This window comes from Leptopilina heterotoma, unplaced genomic scaffold (genome assembly GCF_015476425.1).
Source record: "Leptopilina heterotoma isolate Lh14 unplaced genomic scaffold, ASM1547642v1 Lhet_50, whole genome shotgun sequence".
Lineage (NCBI taxonomy): Eukaryota > Metazoa > Arthropoda > Insecta > Hymenoptera > Figitidae > Leptopilina > Leptopilina heterotoma.
This window is the reverse complement of record NW_025111108.1, coordinates 116,860-141,344: the sequence shown is the minus strand read 5'-3', so window position 1 is coordinate 141,344 and position 24,485 is coordinate 116,860. Positions and strand designations below refer to the sequence as shown.

Below are 24,485 nucleotides of genomic sequence, written 5' to 3'. Positions count from 1 at the left end.
CGAAGCGACGCATTCTTGAGGGGGCTAAGTGACAGCGGTACCAAGACGCATCAAGAGCCGACGAATGGCGGTTTTTTAAAAAAGTTATGAAGAATTAACGACAGACTCTGAATAAAGCTAAAAAACATTTTTCTCATGTTTAAAAAATATTTTATATTTTTAATATTTAATTTGATTTGAAAATTATAATTTAAAAATTATTAAACTTTTATTTAATTAACAAATATTTAAATAAACAATAAATTTACAATAATCTTCTTTGTTTATTTACTTTTAGATAAGATAATTCGTTTAAAATGCAGGTAATTTTGAGTGCGTCGCTTCGCCCCGCTATCGTCGCTTCGCCCCACTATTTTCGTGGTTAGAAAATTGTCTATAACTTTTTTCAGGTTTAGCCTATCAACAAACTATACATTAACAAAAGTTGCGTTACGTCTTGACACATCGTATGGTACAACGCACAATTCGATATTTAATCGAAATTAGAAAATATTTTAAAATGAAGAAAAGTGCGTCGCTTCGCCCCCACCTCCCCTATTTTTTTGTATTCCCTGGATAATTATTATATATTGTTTTTGGTAATAAATTATAATAAATTATAATTTTCAGATTCCCTAAATGTTTGAAGACCCAAAAAATGTGGCTACAAAATATGGTAGTGGGTGAAAATTTCAATATAAAACCAAATAGTAGGTTGTATTCTGATCACTTTGAAGACACATGTTTTTCAAAGGAGACAAATGAAATAAAAAAAGTCCACTCAAATAGTGTTACAACAAAGTTTGATGCATCCTCTTTAAAATGTGTCTGTTGCGACAATATCAAAAGATCAGGATGCAATATTCATTTCCGCAGGTAGAATATATATTATAAAAGTTTCAGTCCTTGTATTCTTGCAGATATTTCTGACGTACAAATTTTATGAATTTTCTAATTATGTTAATGATATCTGTTTACACTTTACAGTTTTCCTTTAAATAACGAACAACTTTTAAATCGATGGTTAGTGAGTATTGGACTGAAAGAATTTCAACCTACCGAAAAAAGCCTGATTTGTGATGCTCATTTTGAAGAGCATTGCTTTTACAAAAGAAAAAGAGGTGGTTTTTATTTAAAAGCAAAAGCTTACCCAACTTTGTTTTCTAGCAATCTTTTGAATGGTAAGATTAAAAATAGTACAATTTTAAAGATGTTCATAATAGAAATATTAAAATATAAACACTTCTTTTAACTATTTCAGGGTGGCCACATGTCAGATTGTTAGTAAAGTCAGGGAAATATCAGGGAAACAAAATTTTTTCAGTAAAGTCAGGCAAATGTAAGGAAAAAAAATTCTGACAGGGAAATTAAAAAAATGAGACTTTTTTCGACTTATTTTAAAAAATTGCGACTTTTTCGACTTTTCTTCCAAACATTGCAACAAAATACAACGATTTTTATTAAAAGAGTATACCTTTTTTTAGTTTTATAATGCTACAAATAACTTTAAACAAATCTTTCAAAAATTGTTTTTGAATCATTTTGAACATAATTAAATTTTTCAAATATATCTATAATAAAAATCTTTTAAATAGTTAAAATTTTGCAAAATTTAATTGAAAATAATTAATTTAAACAATTTTTAAAGAATTTTAATTGCAAATTTTAAAAGCAATTGAAATATCAAAAATGTTGATGAAAAATCTTTAAAGGTAAATTTAAAAATAAAAATTAATGAAAATTAGTTTCGAATTTTTAAAATTCAATATTTTCAGTATTTTTAATTACATATTTCCAAAAGTTCAAATACATGTAAAAAATAATAACTTTATAGAATTATTTTCAACATTTTGGAGAAAAAAATCATGTTCAAAATTTTTTAAATAAAATTCATCAAAAAATTAATTAGTTACAATTATTATAAAAAATTGAGTTTTTGTATTAAAATAATTGAATTCTAGAAGAACTTTTGGAAAATTGTTTACATTAATTGATTCAGTGATGAAGTTTAGTTGAAAATTGTAGAAAATTATTGAATTCAGAAAGGGTTATAATTTTAATTTTTAAAAATTATTAAAATTCATCAATTTTATTCATTTTCCGTAAACATTCATATTTTCCTATAAAAAAAATTTTGTTAGGGAAAATAATTTTAATGTTAGTAAATTGTCAGGAAATAATTGATAAACTAAAACTTGTGACCACCTTGGTATTTCAATTCAAGTGAACTGTTTTTGTGACTATTAGACATAAAAGCTTAATTTTAGCAATAAATTACGGAAAAAACGTGACGAAATTTATGAACGTCCCTTTTTCAGATTTTACAATCCGTCATGAAGTTGCGCAAGAGGATTCTGCAAGTATTTCAATAGAAGTAAATTCGGAAAATGACGCTGAAGGTATAAGATCATCACAATTAGAAAAAGTTGAACAAACGAACGTTGCAAATACTTCGATGGAAATAAATTCAGAAAATGACGATGAAATTACAAGAACCAATAAACACTCATGTACATTAGAGAATGTACAAAATCCGAAACGTTTTAAACCAGGTAAGCGTAAAATCATGACAATGTTGAAATGGATTGTAGGGTAACCTTAACACTCGGAAAAATTTTGTTGGTAAGAATTTTTTAATATATATATAGTAGATAGAATAGACAGTATTCATAATATATACATTAGCAGGGTGGCCACATGTCAGTAAAGTCAGGGAAATGTCAGGAAAATTTTTTTTTGAGTAAAGTCAGGAAAATTTTTTTGTCAGGGCAATTAAAGAAATTAAGATAGTCATGCAATACATTTTTTGCTCTAAACAAAAAAATTTTTGTCAGGGAAATTCGTTATGTCAGTAAAATGTCAGGGAAATTGATAAAGTCAATCTTGCGGCCACCCTGATTAGGCGTTTTAATTGTAATAATACATACATACATATTACTTTCTTAGATCTTCAATTTTCAACTGAATCTACAATCGTCACAGAAAAGGAAAAAACGCCTGATAGATCTACAACTCCACAAGCAAAACGGAGATTAATTCACGACCACCATTATTACTCCAGCCCTAGAGGCTTGAAGAGACGATGTACTGGAATGCGGCAGAGACTACACAGGAGTATGGCAAGGTCAAAACTTCAGAAGCAAGTTATTAAGCGCCTGCGGAAAAAAGTGACTTCTTTAACTGAAATAGTAAGAGAATTAAGACGTACACGAGCTATTTCTGAGCGTGGACTTGCATGCTTAGAATCTATAGCAGAAAGTGATGTTTCGCAACTAATGAAACGGTTTTTAAAAAATCATAATACTATTGAGACGAAGTCCAAAAAAAATAAGAGTAAACAGGGTAAACAAGCAAATACGATTTCTAGAGATAAATATCCGCCCGCGTTACGTTCCTTTGCGTGTACTTTACATTTTTATTCTCCAAAAGCCTATGCTTTTGTGAGAAGAAAGTTTTGCAATGCTCTTCCTCGTCCCAGAACCTTAAAAGATTGGTACTCTTCTGAATGGAGAACCAGGATTTACATCCAAAAGCTTCGATGCTTTACGGCGAAAAGTATCGGAAGCTGACAAGAAAGGTCAAGAAGTTGTAGTGAGCCTAATGATTGACGGAATGTCAATCAAAAAAGGTCTACAATATCTGCCAAATGGCAAGGTCCGCGGATACGTAGATTTAGGGACGGAAATAGATGATAGTGATACTATGAAATTAGCTAAAGAAGCAGTTGTTCTTATGGTTGTAGCAGTAGACAATAGTTGGAAGCTTCCCATAGGATATGTTGTAGTTGATGGCATGGACTCCGCTACTACTTCAGGGCTGATTTCAAACGCATTGAGTTTATTGCATAATGTGAAGGTTAAAGTAATTTCCTTAACTTTAGATGGCACTGCTGAACATTTCGCCGCGATGAAATTACTGGGAGCTACATTCGACATGCCAAACCCGAAACCCTTCTTTCCTCACCCTTCTACCAAAGAAAAAGTCTTTGTTATTTTCGATGCATGTCACATGCTTAAATTGTTTCGAAATTGCTTAGGGCAACTAAAAATGTTAAAAGACAGCGAAGGAAATTTAATTGAGTGGCGTTTTATTGAAAACCTCGTTAATTTACAGGAACAAGAAGGACTTAGAGCAGGCAATAAACTTAAAAGGGCTCACGTAGATTTTCATAAAATGAAAATGAAAGTTATGCTTGCCGCTCAGACTCTGAACAGCAGCACAGCTAATTCCATCGAATTCTGCGATAAATATTTGCAGTTAAGCAATTTTCGTGGTAGTTCAGCAGCAGTTAGATTTATCCATTGTATAGATAGAATTTTTGATTTTTTAAACTCAAGAAATCCTTTAGGTAAAGGGTTTAAAGCTCCATTGCGTAGGTCGAATGAAGTTTTTTGGCGGGAAAGTATTTTAGAAGAAATTGATTATTTAAAAAAAATAACGGACGTTGCAGGTGTGCCAATTTACAAAACTAGACGTTACGTTCCATTTGTTGGTTTTATAACTGCAGTAATGTCAGTAATAAACATATTTGATTTATATGTAAAGCCAGAGACTTCTCAACTCAAATATTTACTTACTTATAAACTAAGTCAAGATCACTTGGAACTGTTTTTTTCCGCAATTAGGCAATGCGGCGGTTGGTGCACAAGTCCAACTTGTACCCAATTCGTTGTTGTGTATAAACGTCTTCTTGTGCACCACGAAGTAGTTTCTACTAATGGTAATGTTGAAGCGATGGATTCAACGACCATTTTGACAGTTCCAAGTACAAATTCAAAATTAAAAAGGGTTGATTATTATGATTCATCTTTGTATGACGAAATTAGTAATTTAAGAGTAGAAAAGAAATATGGTCTTGGCGAAGTAGAATATTGCACCGAAAGTAATAATTTCTATAAGGAATTTTCTATAACCGCTGTTGCTCTACCAGATCCGCTTTCTCCATTTTCCAAAAATTGCGTTTCTTACATTGCTGGTTGGGTTGTTCGAAAAATCTTAAATGACCAGAAAACATATTTGAGAGTTCGATGCCTTCCGTGTCGCGAAGCTCTTGTACATTCTCGACAAAGAGAAGCTGAATTCGAGGAACATTGTTTAATTGAAGCAAAAAGTAACGGAGGACTAACTTATCCCAGCGAATCAGTGACTATAATTTGTCAACGAACTGAGCAGTTTTTTAAGTATTCCCTTCTTAAAATTAATAATATGGTTCCAAAAGAGCAAAATTTTCCTGCTATCCTGTGTTCGAAAGTTCTTAATGACCTTTTTCAGTCTGGGACTAATTTATTTCCTTTTTTGACAAACCATTTGTTTGACGATGCACCGGAAGAGGGAAATCACATTTACACATTATCAAAAAAAATTTGTCAAACTTATATAAAATTGCGCATGTTTTCAGCTACGAAGTCAGTTTCTGAAAAAAAAATTGGCCAAAAAATTCGCCATTACTTGAATCGGCAAATTATTTGGCAGAATCAGTAGTATTTAGTAGTATTTAGGAAGTTTATTTCTATGCTATTGGCATTTGGTTTCTTTTTATATAGTAGGTTTATAGGTATTTTTTAAAATGTTATTTATTTCTAATGCAGAAAAATGTTTATTTTAAAAAATTTTCTATATTTTTTCAATGTTAATAATACTTGTTGCGTTTGTTTTAAATGTTTATATATTATGCTTGTGTTTTTAATTTTATGATTTGTACTGTGAAAGAAATTTTATAGTGCCTTTTTGTAATATGCCCTACGCTACATGAGACTTTCTTTTTCTTTATTATCCTCACATATATCCATGTAATATATCATATATATATTATCCATGTGTTGTATTTATTGTAGTTGTAAATTTGATTCTGTAACTTTCAGATGAAATCATTTTCCATCGTACAAAATTCATTATATATATTCATTCATTCATTTCATGTTTTATATTAGCCACAACTTTAATATTTTTCTTCAGTTACTCTATTATGAATTGCTACAGTTTACATATTTATAATTTGTATGCGTATTTTTTGGAGTTTTATATTCTCCGTTGTAAAAAATTCATTCCATATAATAATTCATTTCATTTTTTACTATAGTTAATATCATGTTTGAATTTTTAAGTTTCTGTACTTGGTATTTGGTTTTATTTTACAAAAATATTTGTATGCATGAATTTCGGATTTTCCTTTATTTTGCTTAAAAATTTTATTGTATATACTCATTCAATTTATGCTTTACGATAATCAAAACTGTTAGTATTTTTAAGTTAATGTACTTCGAGTTGCATTGGTTTTGTAAGTTTATTTAAATGGGTATGTATTGGACTTTTATATTTTTTAGTACAGAAATCATCAGTTTCTTTGTGTGCCTTTTCTCTGCTTTTCCTTTCAGTTACATACCTCATATTACTCATAATTTCTTAAATATGTATATTTTATTTAAACTTTGCTTTTCACATGAATATTGATTTCTTTTTATTGCTTAAATATACATATTTCATAAATGCTTACTTTATTTTCATTATTTGTAAACTACTTTCAGTCACAAACGTTTTTCTTTAATTTTGCAGCTATTTCAGATCGCTCCTGATGTCAAACTAACTATTAAAGATTAAAAATAATCTTGTAGATGAACTATTAAAATTAAATGTGTATATTTATAAATAATAATTATAATATTATTATTATAAATATGCAGGAATAAATTTTTCTAATCTTCGCATGTGGAGTTTCAAATTGTATATTACAAATACATGCCGAATTCATCAGCCAAGGATTCTCTGAAAATTTCATGGTTGAAATTTTTAGATTGGAGATAAAGGTTAATTTACCATTCAAGAAATTGTAAATATAATATATTCTTTTTTAATGATTGAATGAATACAAATAAATGATCATAATATTTTAGCACATTGTATTATTTCCTTATGTTTTGTTTGATTTAATAAATGACGGCTTATGAATCTATAGATTAAATAATATGCTTCTTTAATTTCAGAGAATGCAAATAAATTGCATTCAAAATTAATAATCTCTATACTTATTTAAAACAGATACAAAAAATAAAAAATCCTAATTTTTGTCATAAAAATTAAATAAATATTTTATTAAAGTTATTATCTTATTTATTTCAATTGATTTATTTATTAAATTTAATTCAATAATTTCTTAAAGCTACATAAAATTATTTAATAATTACTTGATTTGTTTAAAGGACAAAATTATTTATTATTATCTTTAAATTTTAATATTCACGAGTGTAAATTTTATTACATTTTTGAATACTCCCGCCTTTTTTAGCCAAGCTCTACTCAAAACATGGCGCTTCCGGTCTTCTAATCGAAGCATCGCTGGCGACGTGATCGCCCATCCAGTTATATATAGAGATCAGTGGGACCTACTGCTCATGGCTGTCAATTTTTAAATATATAATTAGGCAGTGCTGTGTAACGTAAAAAGTTGAATATCGAGAATCGGGTAAACGTATTGAAGCTCGGTACGTTGAATCCGTTATTTGAATTTTAACGTATTCGAGTAATATGTCGAATCCGTTGTCTGTAAGAAGTCCACTATGTTTAATTAAAAATAGAGTTAAAATAAATGAAAAATGTTTTAATTACAATAAAAATTGTCGTCTGTGCATAAAAAGGTTACAAAATTGTAGTAATGTTAGAAACATGAAGAAAGCAAATTCATTTTGAATTAGTACCAACAATTTGTGTTTCAATAAATTGTTATAGGTACAGAGTTGTAAACGTAAAAGTAGAATTTAAGAATATAATATAATAAATTTTTGTTTCTTAGAGATCGTATATATTCTTGGACTTCTTCATTTATTCTCTAAGATTTTTCAATTCGTCTCTTTGGTTCTGTCTTTCTTCCACATCTTCTTCTAATCGTTTTTTTACAATCGTTGCGCCATTATTTACTACATCAGTAAAGTAATGTTTAATTTTTTATATTTTTAACAAATATTTAAACTTTTATTTGATGTTGCATACTTATTATTCAACTGTAGAACTCATTAACGTAAACTGTTTCTCTTTAATATTATTCAGGATGGAGAATATAGAGCAGCTAGAGTAACAAAAGAAATTGTTGTCAGCGCTGGAGCTGTTAATTCACCACAAATTTTGTTGCTATCAGGAATAGGGCCTGCCGAGCATTTAAAGTCAGTAAATGTTCAGTTAGTAAAAGATCTTCCTGGTGTTGGTGAAAATCTTCATAATCATGTATCTTACACAATATCATGGAGCATTAATCAACGTGATGAGTATTACTTAAACTGGGCTGCTGTTACTGAATACGTATCAGATCAAAAGGGAATAATGAGTTCCACGGGTTTGGCACAAATTACGGGTATTGTTCCTTCAAGGTATACTACTAATGATCATCCAGATATCCAATTTTTCTTTGGAGGATATCAAGCTTCTTGTGCTGCTAGTGGTGAAGTTGGATCACTCATGAGTAATGACCTACGTAGAATAAGCGCTTCACCAACTCATTTACAGCCTCGCAGCAGAGGTAATTTTATAACTTTTAGTATTCATGACAAATTAAAATCTTAATCATTTTTCAAAAATGTATCTGTAATTCCAGGAAGACTTCGATTAGCGAGTAATAACCCATTTGTACATCCAATAATTACCGCAAACTATTTGCAAGATCCACAAGATCGAGCAATTATGGTAGAAGGAATACTTAAAGTAATGTCTCTTTCGCAAACTAATGCTTTAAGAAAATACAACCTGCAACTTGTAAACCGACCAATTCGAGCATGTTCAATGTATGCATTTCTTACTCCTGAATATTGGGACTGTGCTATTCGTCAAGATACAGGTCCTGAAAATCATCAAGCTGGATCATGTAAAATGGGACCACCATCTGATCCACAGGCTGTAGTAGATCCTGAATTAAAGGTTTATGGAATTAAAGGGTTAAGAATAGCAGATGCTTCTATAATGCCTCAGGTATTACAAAATATATTATATGTTTATCTATATTCTTTTGGAAAATAGATGTAGGGTAATGTCACCTTGAGTGGACCGCCTAAGCTTTTTTTCTAAAAAATTCTTTATGAAAGCAAATTAGTCGCAGGTTTCTATTCCAAGCTTTAGGTTAGATCATCAGACAAGTATTTATACCATAATAGCTTTGGTTTTTTTTTATTTGGAAGAAAAAATTGACTTTAAAAAAAGCTAATTTTTAATCCATAAAAATGGTAAACTGACATTAAAAATATAAAAAACAGGCAGTCCACTCATGGTGACATGCAACTTTTTATGGCAGCCACCACAATTTTTTTGAGTCAAAATAATTACTCAATTAAACTAAGACAATCAATTTCAATGTTCAAAGTAGTAGAAAAAAATAAGTTACCTTTTAAAACTTAAATTTTACACTACTTTTACACTTCCGAATCACTTTACTCATTGTAAGAGCGACTTCCTTTTTGGTTTGTATTCTTAAAAATTCGTTACATCAAACGATAACGTATATGATTATCGCGGAACTTAATTTCTTACGGTTTCTAGGTGCAGTGCTGCTATTCGCACTATTTATTTAACGTTTCCGCTGTCAGATAACTTAAAAGCGCAGGCGGTCCACTTAAGGTGACATAACCCTACTAACTTTTAAAAACTGAACGTTTTTAGTTCAAAAATTAGATGACAATTTTTTCATAAAGTAAAAACATTTATGTATTAAAAACGATTATGATCAGTGAAGATATTTTCAGTTTTATTTATGTAAGTATTTCTATGCAACGCTTCGCTCGTGCCATGCCTCGTTCTTCAATATTGTGCAATATTGTTCAATCAATCACTGTTGAATTGAAGAAAATATATATATAAATGAGAAATTTTCAATTTAAAAACTTTTCAACATAACCAAACTTATTCGTAATTTTATTGTTTTCTTACTAAAAAATTATTAATTTTTTTAAATTTCTCAGTTATGATAATTTTTAACTTCAACCAAAACTTCTTAAATCTATAAACATTGTTATACATAAATAAATTATTACAATTTTAGTACTTAAAAATTAACTTTAGTAGTTAAAGGAGAAATATAATTTGTTTGAACTTATCAAAATAACATATCTATGAATTTATTGCTCTCGAATTGTTATACAACCTGAGCGCTCTTTGACATACCTTCTAAGATAGAACCCCAGCTGAAAGAAATCGTTTGGATTTTCCCATAGACTTTTCAGGTAGAAATTCATATGGAGATTTGAAACTATCCACATGAAATCCGCGTGGATTGCCATGTGGATTTCCGCATGGATTTTTTTATATTTTTAATAAACACAAAATATGAACGAAACCCTCTTTAAAAATGCAAAAAGTAGTGAGTGAGATCTCTTTGGGGTCACAGAATTCGAATTTGATGTTTATTTCTGAAAATATTTAAAAATTAAAAAAATAAAAAATTTCCATGTGAACTATTTCAAATCTTAGCATGAATTTCTGCGTAAATTTCCATGTGGAAAATTCAGACGGACTTTTTCAGTTAGAACAATTGTCTTCTTATTAGGTGATTTTCTTTCAAAGGTACCGTAAGTGAGGCTAAATTCGTTCAATTTTTCAATTCTTTTTTAAATAACTTCGGGAAACGATGAAAATAAACATTGGCACTGAAAATATATAATCTTTAACCCTTTATCTTTCCTATTACTGCATAAAGAAATTGAAATATGTTGCAGAAAATTATTTATAAGCCGTTTTTTTGTGAGCGAATTTACCTTTAAATGATGGGTAAATTCGCTCACCATTATTATTCTGGCAAAATATATTATAATCTGCAAAAATGAAACTAAATATTTTTTAGAATCAATAAAGAAAAAAATTAAGAACAATATTCAAAGTTATTGGAATAAATATTTAATATTGTTTTATCAATAAGTAATTAGATTCAATCATTCAATCAAACGTACTCATAACCATAAAAAAACAAGGTTAAGTTTGACAGTTTAGTGCTTAAACCGTTTTAAATCGTTTAATTTTCAGTTATAAGAGTACTATTATTTCAAAAAATCGAATTATAAATTAAAGTAATTAACATACTTAAAATATCCAGGCCCAAACATCTTTTTTGTAGACTTATTTCCTGAGCGAATTTACACAACAAATTTGAATTTTTTTTTTAATTGATTTTTTGCAGAATCTGTTTATTGCTTTAATTTTTGTGCTTTATGAATATCATGTTGGAGATACAGGAAATGTAATGTTCAGAAGTATTCAACTTAAAAATTTTGAAGTAAAGCTTTATTTCCTACTTTTTCATACTACTTGTTCAATATGAAAATTATTCACTTGTGTTTTAAATATAATTTCTACTGAAAGTTACCAATGAATTTGCTGCAAATAAATTTTAAATTAAAGTTTACCATTTATATTAACCAAAACAATTGTAAATCTTAAATATTTCTGTCTAAAAAGTATGTTAATCGAATTTTAAAAAATAGACATCGGTTGAGCGAATTTACCCTACATGAGCGAATTTAGCCTCACTTACGGTAATTAAAAGGTAAAAATCGAGTTTTTTTACAATCTTATTCTGGAAATCATCTAAAGCTATTAAAATATGTAAAGGTAAGAGAAAGTGTGAAAAATTATGTATAGCGAAAAGCAAAAAGTATAATATGTATGGGTGATTAAATTTAAAATGTCATTTTTGATCCTACTAACTTTGATTTTTCGATGTTGGATTTTGAACTTAACGATACTCTATTTTGGTTGACTAGAATATATAATAGACAAAAATAATAGTGGTCGAGCAGGTGGAAGCAAATTTTAATTTTCACCAGGTGAAAAACGATAGGCAGAAATGATAAGAAATTTTCTGTTTTCGTTTATTCTTTTCTCAAATAAATTCTTACAACTTTAAAAAGTTAAAATATTTCAAATTACAATAATGAATGTTTCAACATGACTTAAAAAATATTTGCAATGAGTTCTGCCATAAATTAATATACTTTTGAAGACCAAAAAGACATATGAACATTGAGGGACACCACTGACATTTTTGAAAGATTTCACTAATAATTTTTTTTGAATAGTGAGAGTAAAATCAGCTTATAAATTACAATCCAGTATCAAATCTTCATTAACTGCATATAAGGAGTAAATTTAACACAAATTTATTAAAAATAAAATAATAAGCTGCAAGAAACAGAATTGTTAGGGAACACCACTGACAAGGGACACCACTTACATTTTGCTTCATTTCTCATTTTCGAAAAAGAAAGACTTTATTTTTAAGTTAAAGTCGTTGCGATTTTTAAAGTACGTGTAATAACTGAAAATGAGATACAATAATATTTAAAAAATATTAATATTATGAACAATTTTTTGATGGGGACACCACTGACATGGTGTGCTCGACAAAGTGTTACTTGCTTTCTGCCACCAACCGTACGAGTTATAAATGTGATAGAATGTTGTAATGTTTTTTCTTTAAGAAGCTATACATATTAGGCCTGTGCTGTTTACCGGTTAACTGGTTATAAAACCGGTTAACCGGTTATAAAATTTTTGAGCAAACGGTTAACCTTTTTCGGTTATTTTGAAATAACCGGTTATTTAGGAATAACCGGTTATTTTGGAATAACCGGTTATTTTAGAATAACCGATTGTTTATTCATTTTCTATTTTCAAAATATATGTCATATATATATATATATTTTAAAATATATGTCAGTAAACCAAAAAAGAGTGAATTTGAATAAAAAATGAGAAAATGGCGGCGGTTTAAATTTTTTTACCCCTTTTCCACCCCTAAAACGGTAAGAAAATGGGGTTAAAAATGGATGTAGAATGTTGGTTGTGGTTCAGGCCATAGCCACTGATATATATATTTTAAGAAATTCTTTTGATTTTTTCTTTCCGACATTTTGAAGCAGAGATAACGTGTCAACCAGTTTTTTCCGGACAATCACTTTAGCCGCCATTTTGTCGCCATGAAGGTCAGAATAAATGAAAAAATATTTTTTTATTAATCCTCAATATGTGTGGTTATATGTGTGAAAAGAGCCCAGTGTTTTGATACATTTTACTATGAAAAAATAAATGTTGAAAAAACACGCAAAAGTGTTGTATGGTCCCCTTAAAGAAAAATTCATTTTTGAAAAATTACATTAAAGAATCTAAGAAACTATTAAAATATTTAAATTTAGATTTAAAAATTTTGCCTTCCGTTTTGCAAATTAGATGTTTAAGAAACAATTTTATCTACACAAATAAAAATAATGCTTCTCTTTCCCTATAATTTCAAAATAATCGGAAAACCGTTTAACTCGTTACTTCAAAAAACCGAAAAAACGGTTAACCGGATATTCTAAAATAACCGAATAAACAGTTAATTGGTTATTTCATAATAACCGAATAACTGGTTAATCGGTTATATGGTTAAAACCGGTTATAACCGAATAACCGGTTATTTATCTGTAACCGGGTTTATAACCGGTTATTTCAATAACCGGAAACCGGTTACAGAATTCAATAACCGCACAGGCCTAAATTACATATCACTAATACTTTTAACGCTTGATAAGGCAATTATCTGCACTAGGTTATTTAAATATCAGGCATGATATTCAAAATTTGCGATAATTACTTAAAAATATGAAACTTACGGACAGGCGATTTTGATTTTTTTCTAGCAGTGGATCAAAATTATTCTGCTAGCACGATTACTATATAAAAATATAGACTCTTAGCTGTACAAAATAATTTTTCTGGTACTAAAAATGTGAGAATCAACAATTTTTATTATTAGGTAAAGTTCTGATTTCTTAAGTGCGGACAACGGACACCACTGACATTTTGCTTCTAATTCTTCTGCCAAATTTTTTCAGAGAATTTCTAGCGACTAAGAATTATTAATTTAAGTAGAAGAAGTGATTAAGAAAATTAATTGACTTCAAAAACTTTTATATATAAACTAGTATTCCAGATTTTTGGGCAGGACATGAAAATGACATTTTAAATTTAATTACCCGTATAATGTTGAACTTATTACTTGGTTAAAATTGTTTAATTGAGAGATGAGATATTATCAATCTATCCAAGTCAGGTTAAAAAATAAAAAAAACATCTGTCTTTACGTTTCGACGACACAGTCGTCCTCTTCATAAACTAAAATTTATTATAATAACAAAATTAAAAAAAAATGTTGTATACATAAAAAAATAAAAAAATACAGTTAACAATTACCGAAAAGAGACGTTATAAAATTTTTGTTCAAACAATTTTACATGTACATATATTGCTGGACGAAGACTACTTAGACAAAATAAAAGTTAGAGATATAAATATCAACTATACAAAAATAAATATAATATTAATCTATAAATATATTATTAACAGGTCGATGAACCTTTGACAGTTGTAATTTCTGTGCTTATATATATTGCAATGCGCATGAATCTGAATTTGAATAATACGGATCTTTTTCAATCAATTTAATTATTCCTATAAAATAACTTTGAAGAAAAAAAGTTTTTATAAATTTGATTAAAATTTTTTGTATCCTCTTTTTTATTGAGAGGTTTATTTTGTAGTCCTATGTTGATCATTTCAGAAATTATTCTTTTTCTCCAAACGGGTTCATTATCTTAAATTAAGACATTGTCTCAATCGAATTGATGTTTAAAGTCACGTTTGTGTGTCGCAATAACATTGGTTTTTGACATTTTATGCTCGACGACTCTTACACTCAACATTCTATTTGTTTCACCAACATAACAAGCTGAACAATTTTTATATTTGATTTTATAAACGCAATTAGTCTTATTAGTTTTTTGGGTTAAATCTTAGCCTTTTTTAATAAATTTTTTATTATTATTTATTTTAGATATTTGCTGGACGCTTTTAAATTTTTATTCACATAATCCAATGTCTTAAAAAATTGGTATTGTTTACAAACTTATTGACAAAGCTGTAAAATTATCAAATAAAGATTTTCACGCAAAAAAAACAATACTGACAAAAAATTGCTTTTAAATAATAGCTATCCTTCGAAATTTATTGATAAATTAATAAGAAAACGACTGCACGTAATTAATAAGAATGAAGGACGAGTGAACAAGGAACTTTTCTACCGAAATGTCAAAAAAATTGTTTTACCTTACTCAGAACATCTTTACTATAAAACTATCAGAATTCTATACGGTTTGTGAACAACTAGTGAAACTAGTGATGCATTACGAGCGAATATCATTCAATGTGGTTTGTGTATAACCAGTGAATCCGGAATTAGTCCGATCTAGTCCGAAGTTAGTCTGATAATACGCAACTTGCAAATGGGCAGTTCCATACAAAAAGCAAATGGTGGGTCACAGATTTTTCTTAAAGTTTGTAATTTTGTAGTACATAAGGTACTAAATAACTGTGCTAAACAGTTTTGCAAAAAAAATTTTTTTTTGCAAGATATTTAGATTTGAAAAATCGGAAACTGAAAAAAATGACTTTTTTGAGAATTTTTATTTCGAAAACTATTGATTCTACAAAAAAAAGTCTTTTCTTCAAAATTGTAGAGAAAATGTCAATTTTTTATAATATTAAAAAAAAAGTTAAGAAAAATTAATTTTTCAATAATTTGTTTAAACAATAATTTTTTATTGTTAAAAAAAGGAAAGGACATTTTGGAATTTTCTAGAAAAATTATTTTCTCAAAATTTGAACCTTCCTAAATAAGTGGTTAAATTTTTAAAAAAGTGATTTTTGATGTTTTTGAGAAAAAAATTTTTGAAGTTTGCGCTACGAGTTTTTGTGCGTTGCGCTAACTAAGCAGCGCCTATATCAGTGTATTTTAAAAGATGATATGACCTTTACTGCTCGCCCCTAATACATTTATTAATTATATACGTATATATTATTATTATAATCAGTTTAACAATATATTTTTAACTTTTTTATAAATATTATTTTCCTTTTTTAATCCATTAATGCCCATGGGCACAGGGACGCCGATATAAATAGTAACTATTGGGATCCTGGCATAGGGTCTAATAATAATTTTTGACGTTAAAAATTTAAAAAAAAAATTTTTTTAAACAATTTGTTATAAACAAATGAAGAAAAATTGATTTTCATAAAAAACTGATAGCGCCATTCGATTCGACGCAAAAAACTACTACGAGAACGTACCCTCACAGCACGGGATATCCCGCGAATATCCCATTTCCATCCCGTGATATCCCTAGGATATCTCAATGAGATCCCATGAGATATATCACGGGACGGAAATTTGGATATCTCAAGGACATCCACTGGATATCCCTGGGATATCAACGGGATATGAAAAGTTTTCTTTCGTGGGTCATCCCGTGTGGGATATGTCAGCGCATGCGCAGGAAACGAAATGCAATCTGTCCAAGTGTCAAAGAGTGTGTGTCAAAGAGCTGTGAAATTATATTTAACGCATTTAAATTAGAAAAAGTTTGTTTAGATATTTGTTGCATTAAATTAACGAAAGTGGGAAATATATATATTTATAAATTCAGCTTAAAGTGTACGATTTTTTAGTTACTTTTTTAGTAAATCTTATATTAAATTATTCAAAAATATTTATGCTAACTACATTCTAAACAAATACTGCATGAATTACTAGATTAATTACTGAAAATTCAGTATATTTTTCCCTTTAAAAAACAAGAAGAAATAAAATTTTATATGTATGTACTCATATAATATTACACGCGCATGCGTCGACCTTCCCAGCTGTTGTGTGTCATGGCGACCATGGCGTCGCGTCATTAGATCAAAAGCGTGTGTTTTGCACTGTGTGATTATAAGTGTTGCTGTTTAATATGTTTAACTTTCACATTTTTTTAGTTTCTTGTAAATATCTTTAACCAATAAATATTTATCAGTAATAGACAAAATGAATTGACCAAAATTAGTTTAAACCCACACACAATAGATTTTTAGCGTTAAAAAGACATTTTATTGAATTCAACTAATTTTTATTAAATTACAAAAAAATAACTTTGATATATATAATGACTAATATATTAGTCAAATAATCTTTTGTTTTTGAAATAATTTTTTTCTCATTTTGGATATAATTTAATAATGGTTTTTCAACTCTATAAAGCTCTAATTATTTATCAACATATTACTATATTTCTCACGTGGCATATCCCGTGTGGAGAATATTTGGATATTCCGCGCGAGTCTCCCATGGGATGGAAATTTGGATATCTCTGAGATGTCACAAATATCCCAGGGATATCCCCATATCCCGCGAGATATCTCTAGGATATCCCTGGGATATCCTTTTGCTCAGATGATATATTACATAATTTAAAAAAAAGACATATTGTTGTAAAAATGTTATAAACAATTAGCCTGCATTTATACTGTATGAGGTAGAAGGATCGTTTTTGAAGTTAAAAATTTTTTTAAACAAAATTGGTTTTCGTCAGGTTTTTGTCATACGAAATTATAATTATAGTTTAAATTTATCTGCATTTAATACAAATTGTTTTTAATATACAAATTCAATATTATACCAAAATCATTCCGGATTAAATCTTTGAATTGGATTGAATATGGATTGTTTTGAACTGTCTGTGGATTGTATATATTTACAAATTCTTATAATAATAAGACTTATTTCGGACTGGGGTGTTTTAATCGGATATTATTTGGATTGACGCTGACTATTACCGGATTCTTTGCATACAGATTTTGGATTGTTCCATACTTGTTTCGTATTAAATCGTTTAAATGGAGTATATTCGGATTATTGCGGAATGATTTTGTATTCTTTAGGGGAGACTGGGGTAAACCCGCGCACAGGGTAAACCCGCTCACTAGCGATTTGACGCTATGAACTCAACTTAAGATGGAAATATTGGTACTGTGAATAGTACTTAACATTCAACTTATATTAACGAACTTTCGTTTAGTTTCATGAATTCAACATAGAATCAGAGACGATCAAATGTTTTTAGAGGTGTCAGAAAAAAAAACGTATTTTGGATTTTTAAGTTTTTCGATCATTATTTTTGAGTATTAATTTATCTGGCAAATTTTTTTTGTTGACATTGGATGTCCTTCTTCGAAGTACATATATAGTTTTGTCTTATTTTAAAAAGATTTAATTAAATTTATTCTGAAATGTGAGGAATACACTCGGGGTAAAGTCGCTCACGTGAAGTCGGGGTAAAGCCGCTCACTTAGTTTTAAATTTAAAATTTAGAATAAAATAATTTCACGTATTATATTTCAACAATAACACAATTTATGACTTATTAAAACCAAAATTGTAACTACATTTCACTTTCTCTTAATAAAATATAACACTATTTAAATCCATAGTTGTAATTCATGAAATCTATGTTCATTATTTATTAAACCAATTTGTTGTTTACAGAATTGTTTATATAACTCATAAATTATCAATAATAAATCATATTTAAGACGGGAATAAGATGAACTTTAATATTTAAAAAATAAAACTGTTCCGTCTTGAAAATATAAAGTGAGCGGGTTTACCCTGGAAAATTGTGATTTCGAAATTTGGTATATATGTCTATTAAAAAGTTTCTCTAAGTAAAACTAAAAAAGATAAATCAAAAACTCTTTTTTATTTTTTTAGTAGAAATCATAAGCTTTCAAATGATATAAATTAACTTGGATTTAGAGAATAATTTCCTAGATTTTAGCCGATCTAAAAAAAGTGAGCGGGTTTACCCCAGTCTCCCCTACATATTGATTTCGGATTATTCCGCATTTATTTTAGATGAGTTTTTTAACGGTCATAATTTCGGATTGTTGCATGATAATTACGGACTTAGTTCAGAGACATTTAAGATTACACCAGACTAATTTAGGATTCACAGTTTTACTCGGATTGATGTTAGATTAATGCGGATCATTTTCGTACAATTATCGGACTAATCCACACTATTATACCTGGATTTAATCCGGATTAGTCCGAAATTTTTAGCAGGGACATAATATGATTTGGGTGACCGTCTATTACCGGATTTACGCAAACCAGTTTTTTTTCTCTTTGAAAAATGTAGTTTTGAGAAAAAACCATTTGAAATTTCAGGATGCCTTTACTAAATGACTCCTTCCGGTCTCGGGGCGCCCTCGACCTCCACTCGTGTTACAAAAATTACCGCAAACAAATGACTGCCTTTATACCTTTCTAAAAAAAATGAATTTTTTGACATTTAGACAAACGCAGAGACTAAACTTCTAAACGAATATATAAAATATTCTAGATTATTGTTAATTGGGTTAAAATTTTGATATATATATATATATATATATATATATATATATATATTGCAAGAAATTTAAATACACTTCGTATTTATTAAAATATTTTGATTTTTCTATAAAAAATTGAATTTTTCGACATTTAGACAAACGTAGAAACTAAATTACTTAACAGATTTGTAAAATATTCTAGAATATTATTGATTGGAGTATAATCTTGATATATATTGCAGGAAATTTAAATACATTAAAAAATTTAGTCTCTACGTTTGTCTAAATATCAAAAAATTTTATTTTATTTTTTTTTAGAAAAATCAAAATTTTTCAAAAAATACGAAGTGTATTAAAATTTCCTGAAATATATATCGAGATTTTAACCCAATCAATGATATTATAGAATATTTTGCACTTACCGACGGATTAGCTCAGTCGGATAGATGCCTCGCTTGGCGGTCGTTTAAGGACCAAGGGTATATAAGTACCCTTGGTTCGCGCCCATTTGGCTTGGTATTTTTCCGGCACGTGAGACAATCTGAGCGGGAGGTTTGACGTCGAGGTATAATGATGTGCACCGTCGATTATTGTCCGGTACACACCATTAGAACTCGACTGTCGATAAACCGGTTGTACTCAGAGAGGTTTTCTACAGTTTCCCTCTTCTCTGGCGAGAAAACCCATTGACGGCTGGTCCAGGCGAATGCGAGTACTCCTAATAAAGTCGGCTGTAGACGCAAAATTAGGTTAATATATAGAATTTTCATATGTAGAATGGTTATGCTTAATCCAAAAAAGTATTTCTCGGGGACTCTTGTCGAAGTGCGTAAGGCCAATAGGGCAGGAGTATAAACAATAAAAAAAATAATATTTTGCACTTCCGTTTAGAAGTTATAATAAAAAATATCAAATTTTAAGAAAAAAATTTGAAACTTACAAAAATTGTTTATTTAGTCATTTTGCATATGGTAAAAGTTTTTTAATATTAAAAGGTTAAACTTTTTCAAAACTGATTCGATTTAAGTCAATGATGGATTATTTTCTTCAGTAAATGGTTCTCTATAACTTGACAGCTCAGATTTATAAACAAATACACCGTTTTAAAAATATGCTTATTTTTTAAGAAATTTTTTTTAATTAAATCACTTTTTTTAAACAAATAAGCATACTTTCAAAACGGTGTCCTTGTTTATAAATCTGTGCGGTCAAGTTATAGAGAATCATTTTTTGAAGAAAATAAGCCATCATCAACTTTAATCAAATCAGTTTTAAAAAAGTTTAACCTTTTAATATGAAGAAAACTTTGATCATATGCAAAATGACTATTTAGTATGACTTATTTAGTTTACAATTTTTGTAAGTTTAAAATTTTTTTTTTGAAATTTGATATTTTTTCTTCCAGAAAATACGAATAACAGTAATATTGAAAAATTCTTTAATGTCAATTCAATATTTTTCTGAAGGTCTGCATACCTGTAAACAACCTCCAAGTGTCAAAACTTACGAAGTGAATGCATATAAACATGATAAAGTTCTTTACAAGAATTTAAAAAAATATTTAAAAAAAGAGCATTTAATAAAAGTTTATGGTTATGTGTATGATAATTTTGTTTAAAATCACTTAAATTTTGCGATTATAATAAATACCTGCTTAAGACATATAATATTGTTCATTTGAGAAAAAAAGTAAAAAATTTTGTTCATTTTTTATAATTTATAATATTTTCTTTTTCTTTTTTGTTAAAATGTTAAATTAAAAATTTTTTTAAATAATAATGTTTGGTTAAGAGCACATGTTAAACATGTTAAAAAAATAGTCACAGAAAACATGTGTTTATGGTAGATGATCGTGAAATTAAAATTAACGTCTCTTTTGGGTAAATGTTAATTGTATTTTTTTATTTTTTAATGTATACAAAATTTTTTTTTAATCTAGTTATAATAAATTTTAGTGTCTGAAGAGAACGACTGTGTTCTTCGAATCATAAAACAGATGGTTTTTAATTTTTTAACCTGACTTGGATAGATTGACAATATCTCATCTCTCAAAAAATATAATAATAGAAGGTTTATTTGTTAAAAACATTTTGTCCATACAAAGAGGTTGCAAAAATTATAACATTTCGTGCTGTATAATTGTTATTAAAAATTTTATGCAGTATATAATGTTAACTTACGTTGAATTCGATGATATTTCAATCCAACCATCTGTACAAAATAATAATATTTAAAATATTAAAGTTTTATTTCTAGCCTTTATACTGTATAAGGTTAAGGAAAAACATAATTAGTGCATGTTTCCTCGCATTTTTCTTGCAAAAGTAAAAAAGTTATGTTATAAATATGTTATATAAAATCATGCATTTTTTACATATAAGAAGTAAAGTAAACAGGAATCGGTTTAAAGGAAGTAACGCGAATAATGTCATCTATTTTAGGATTATGTAAAGAAAACGTTAAATTTAGATGGGGCAAAGGTTAAGAAAAATATGTCAACGAAATTAAAAGTCTCATCGGATCGAAACCTTGCCTAGCGTATTTTAGTCCGAAGGCAACACGAACTGAATTGCACACGGTTACTTCAGCTCTCGGATTAGGTGCCTTATTATTACAATCTCACAATGAAAACGTTTTATATGTGGTTTAAGCTATACGTCGTCGAACATCTGACGTTGAAAAACTACTACTCAAGTAAGTTAGGATTATTACCCATAGTTTGGGCGATCCAACAATTGCAACCTTTTTTTATTTTAGTAAAATTTGATATTATTACAGACTGCAAAGTACTTGCTTACGTTAACTCGTTGAAATCTCGAAACCCACAAATTGTTGGATGGCTCAATTACCTCTCCGAATTTAATTTTGAGTTACATCATTGAAATAGCGACAAAATGAGACACGATGACGCGCTGTCACTTGCTTCCTGCAGAAGAAGTTGACGTAAATTTAGATGTAGGGACAATGTTTAATGTATCGATAAAAGAAGAAGAGATTTTAACCCATTAACGCCTGAAATAAGAAAATTCTTTGTGCAATTTCCACCTATATACTTTTATGAATAAAACGGATTATATTTTATACCTCAAGTATGTTTTTTATAGGTTTTGAGTTTGCTCTTTTCGATTCAATGTAAAAAAAGAGTTTCGTTTAACCCAAAATTAAATATGGCGGTTTTAATTTCAAAAAACACAAAAAAATTCTTTTTTTTAAGTTTGATAATTTTTTTACTCATAAAACGTCTGTGAATAATATTCAATTCTCAACCATAGGGACACAAAAATTGTATACTTTTAAGAAACATAAATTAGAAATAAAAATGTTTAAAATTTATGCAATTGACTTTAATTTTGTCACTCGGGGATTTTCGGAGTCGCTGATTACGAATTGGATGTTAGTGTTCAAAAATTCAAAATGGCGGATCCAATATGGCGGACAAAAATTTTAACTTTATTCAATTGACCTTATTTTTTTTGTCACTTAGGTGTTTTCGGGGTCGCTGATTACAAATTAGATGTTACACTGAGAAAAAAGAGGGCGCGTTGCAGCACATTTTCGATTCATGTTGCGCGACTCAACCCTGTGTTCTGCTAGACACTTTTCTGGGGCGTGCAGCGGATTCCTGAGTCGAGGCGAGCTGTATTTGAAGCGTATTACACGCTCTTTGGGGCGTGCTGCACGCTGCACGCCCCAGAAAGTGTGTAGAAGAATTCAGGGTTGAGTCGCGCAACATGAATCGAAAATGTGCTGTAACGCGCCCTCTTTTTTCTCAGTGTAGTGTTCAGAAATTTAAAATCGCGGATCCAATATGGCGGACAAAATTTTTAAATTTATTCAATTGACCTTAATTTTGTTACACGGTAGTTTTAATACCAGTTAGGTAGCTGTAAATATTTTAGGAGCGCTCACTGACACTTGACTTTTGTATAAGCACTTGCGACGATAAACGACCAGCGTGTGTGGATATAAAATTTTTTTTTCGCCATAGACATAAAAAAGTCTTTTTGGGACCTGTTTTGGGCAAATATAGTAGCACTTTTTTAAGCAGTTCTGGACAACAGCCGTAAAAAGACTTTTTATGGAAGTTATGCAGAACTGCCTTATGGCAGTTTACTGAGATTGAAATTTATATTGAGATTAATATTGAGCGATTAAGATTGGGATTGAAAGATTGAGAGATTGATATTAAAAGATTAAATGATTGAAAGATTAAATGATTGAATAATTGAAAGATTGCATGATTGAGATTGAGATTGAAAGATTTAAAAATTGAATGATTGAAGGATACTCGCTGTCTGTGCGACTTCGGCTTGACTCCGACTCGCTTCCAATTCCCCTACATCTCATCTGCGACGCACTAACGACAGCTCGTATTGAAAACGACATCCTCACCTAAAAAGTATTGTTTTACGTGCTTGCCACATAATATACTATTGAATTTCTCTTCCCCCATATTATATTAGCCACTTTTTTTTTTAAATCGTATTCGTAATCAGCGACACTGATCAGCGACCCTAAAAGCCACCGAGTGACAAAATTAAGTTCAATTGCATAAAGTAAAAATCTTTGTTCCATATTGGATCCGCCATTTTCACTTATTGGAAACTAAAATCGAATTTGTATTCAGTGAACCCGAAAACTCCCGAGAGACCAAGTTAAGGTCGATTTCAGAAAGTTGAAAAATTTGGTCCGCCATATTAAATCCGCTATTTTGAATTTTTGAAACTAACATTTGTTTTGAATTTAATTTATTGTTCAATATTTTATAAATCGAAAGAGACTTTTTACAAAAAAATAAATGTTTTTTATCTTCAGGGGTGAATTTAGACAATTAATTGGCAATTTATTCTTTGTATATAAAATTTATTCTTTATCCTTGACCACAATAATTAAACAAAATCAACATTTCAACATACATTCACTCACTCATTCATAAATCTTACAATTCTGCAAATTAACAATGAAGATTATTAGTCGTCGGACACAGCTGTTTTTCTTTTTTAACGATTTAACAAAAAAAGAATAGAATTATTTAAAAAAATCAAATGAGAATCACGGAATAGTAGAAGTTACTTACATACCGTCCACGAGTATCAGGACGATTACACGCAACTCTATAAAAAAACATGCCATCACTTTTTTAATCATATCTCGGAAATTAAAGGAGATACAAAAAAACTTAAATACGGCTGGAAGGCTGATTAAATTCTGCGTAAAATAAGCCGTCTTTGAAGTCGTTTCGTTAATTATTTTTTAAGTTGTAGAGTGAGAAAGAAATAAAAAAAATTATC

The 24,485-nt window shown here is 29.1% G+C and overlaps 1 protein-coding gene across 6 annotated transcripts in view; it reads left to right on the top strand.

The window, feature by feature from the left end:
* Nucleotides 1-24,485, top strand: part of LOC122507649 (glucose dehydrogenase [FAD, quinone]-like) — a 404,897-nt gene that overhangs the window by 322,242 nt on the left and 58,170 nt on the right. For all 6 annotated transcript variants that reach the window (XM_043620473.1, XM_043620470.1, XM_043620469.1 and 3 more), the window contains 2 exons: nucleotides 8,020-8,485; nucleotides 8,561-8,931. In XM_043620473.1, coding sequence (XP_043476408.1) covers nucleotides 8,020-8,485; nucleotides 8,561-8,931 — 837 coding nt within the window. The remainder of the gene's footprint in view (nucleotides 1-8,019; nucleotides 8,486-8,560; nucleotides 8,932-24,485) is intronic.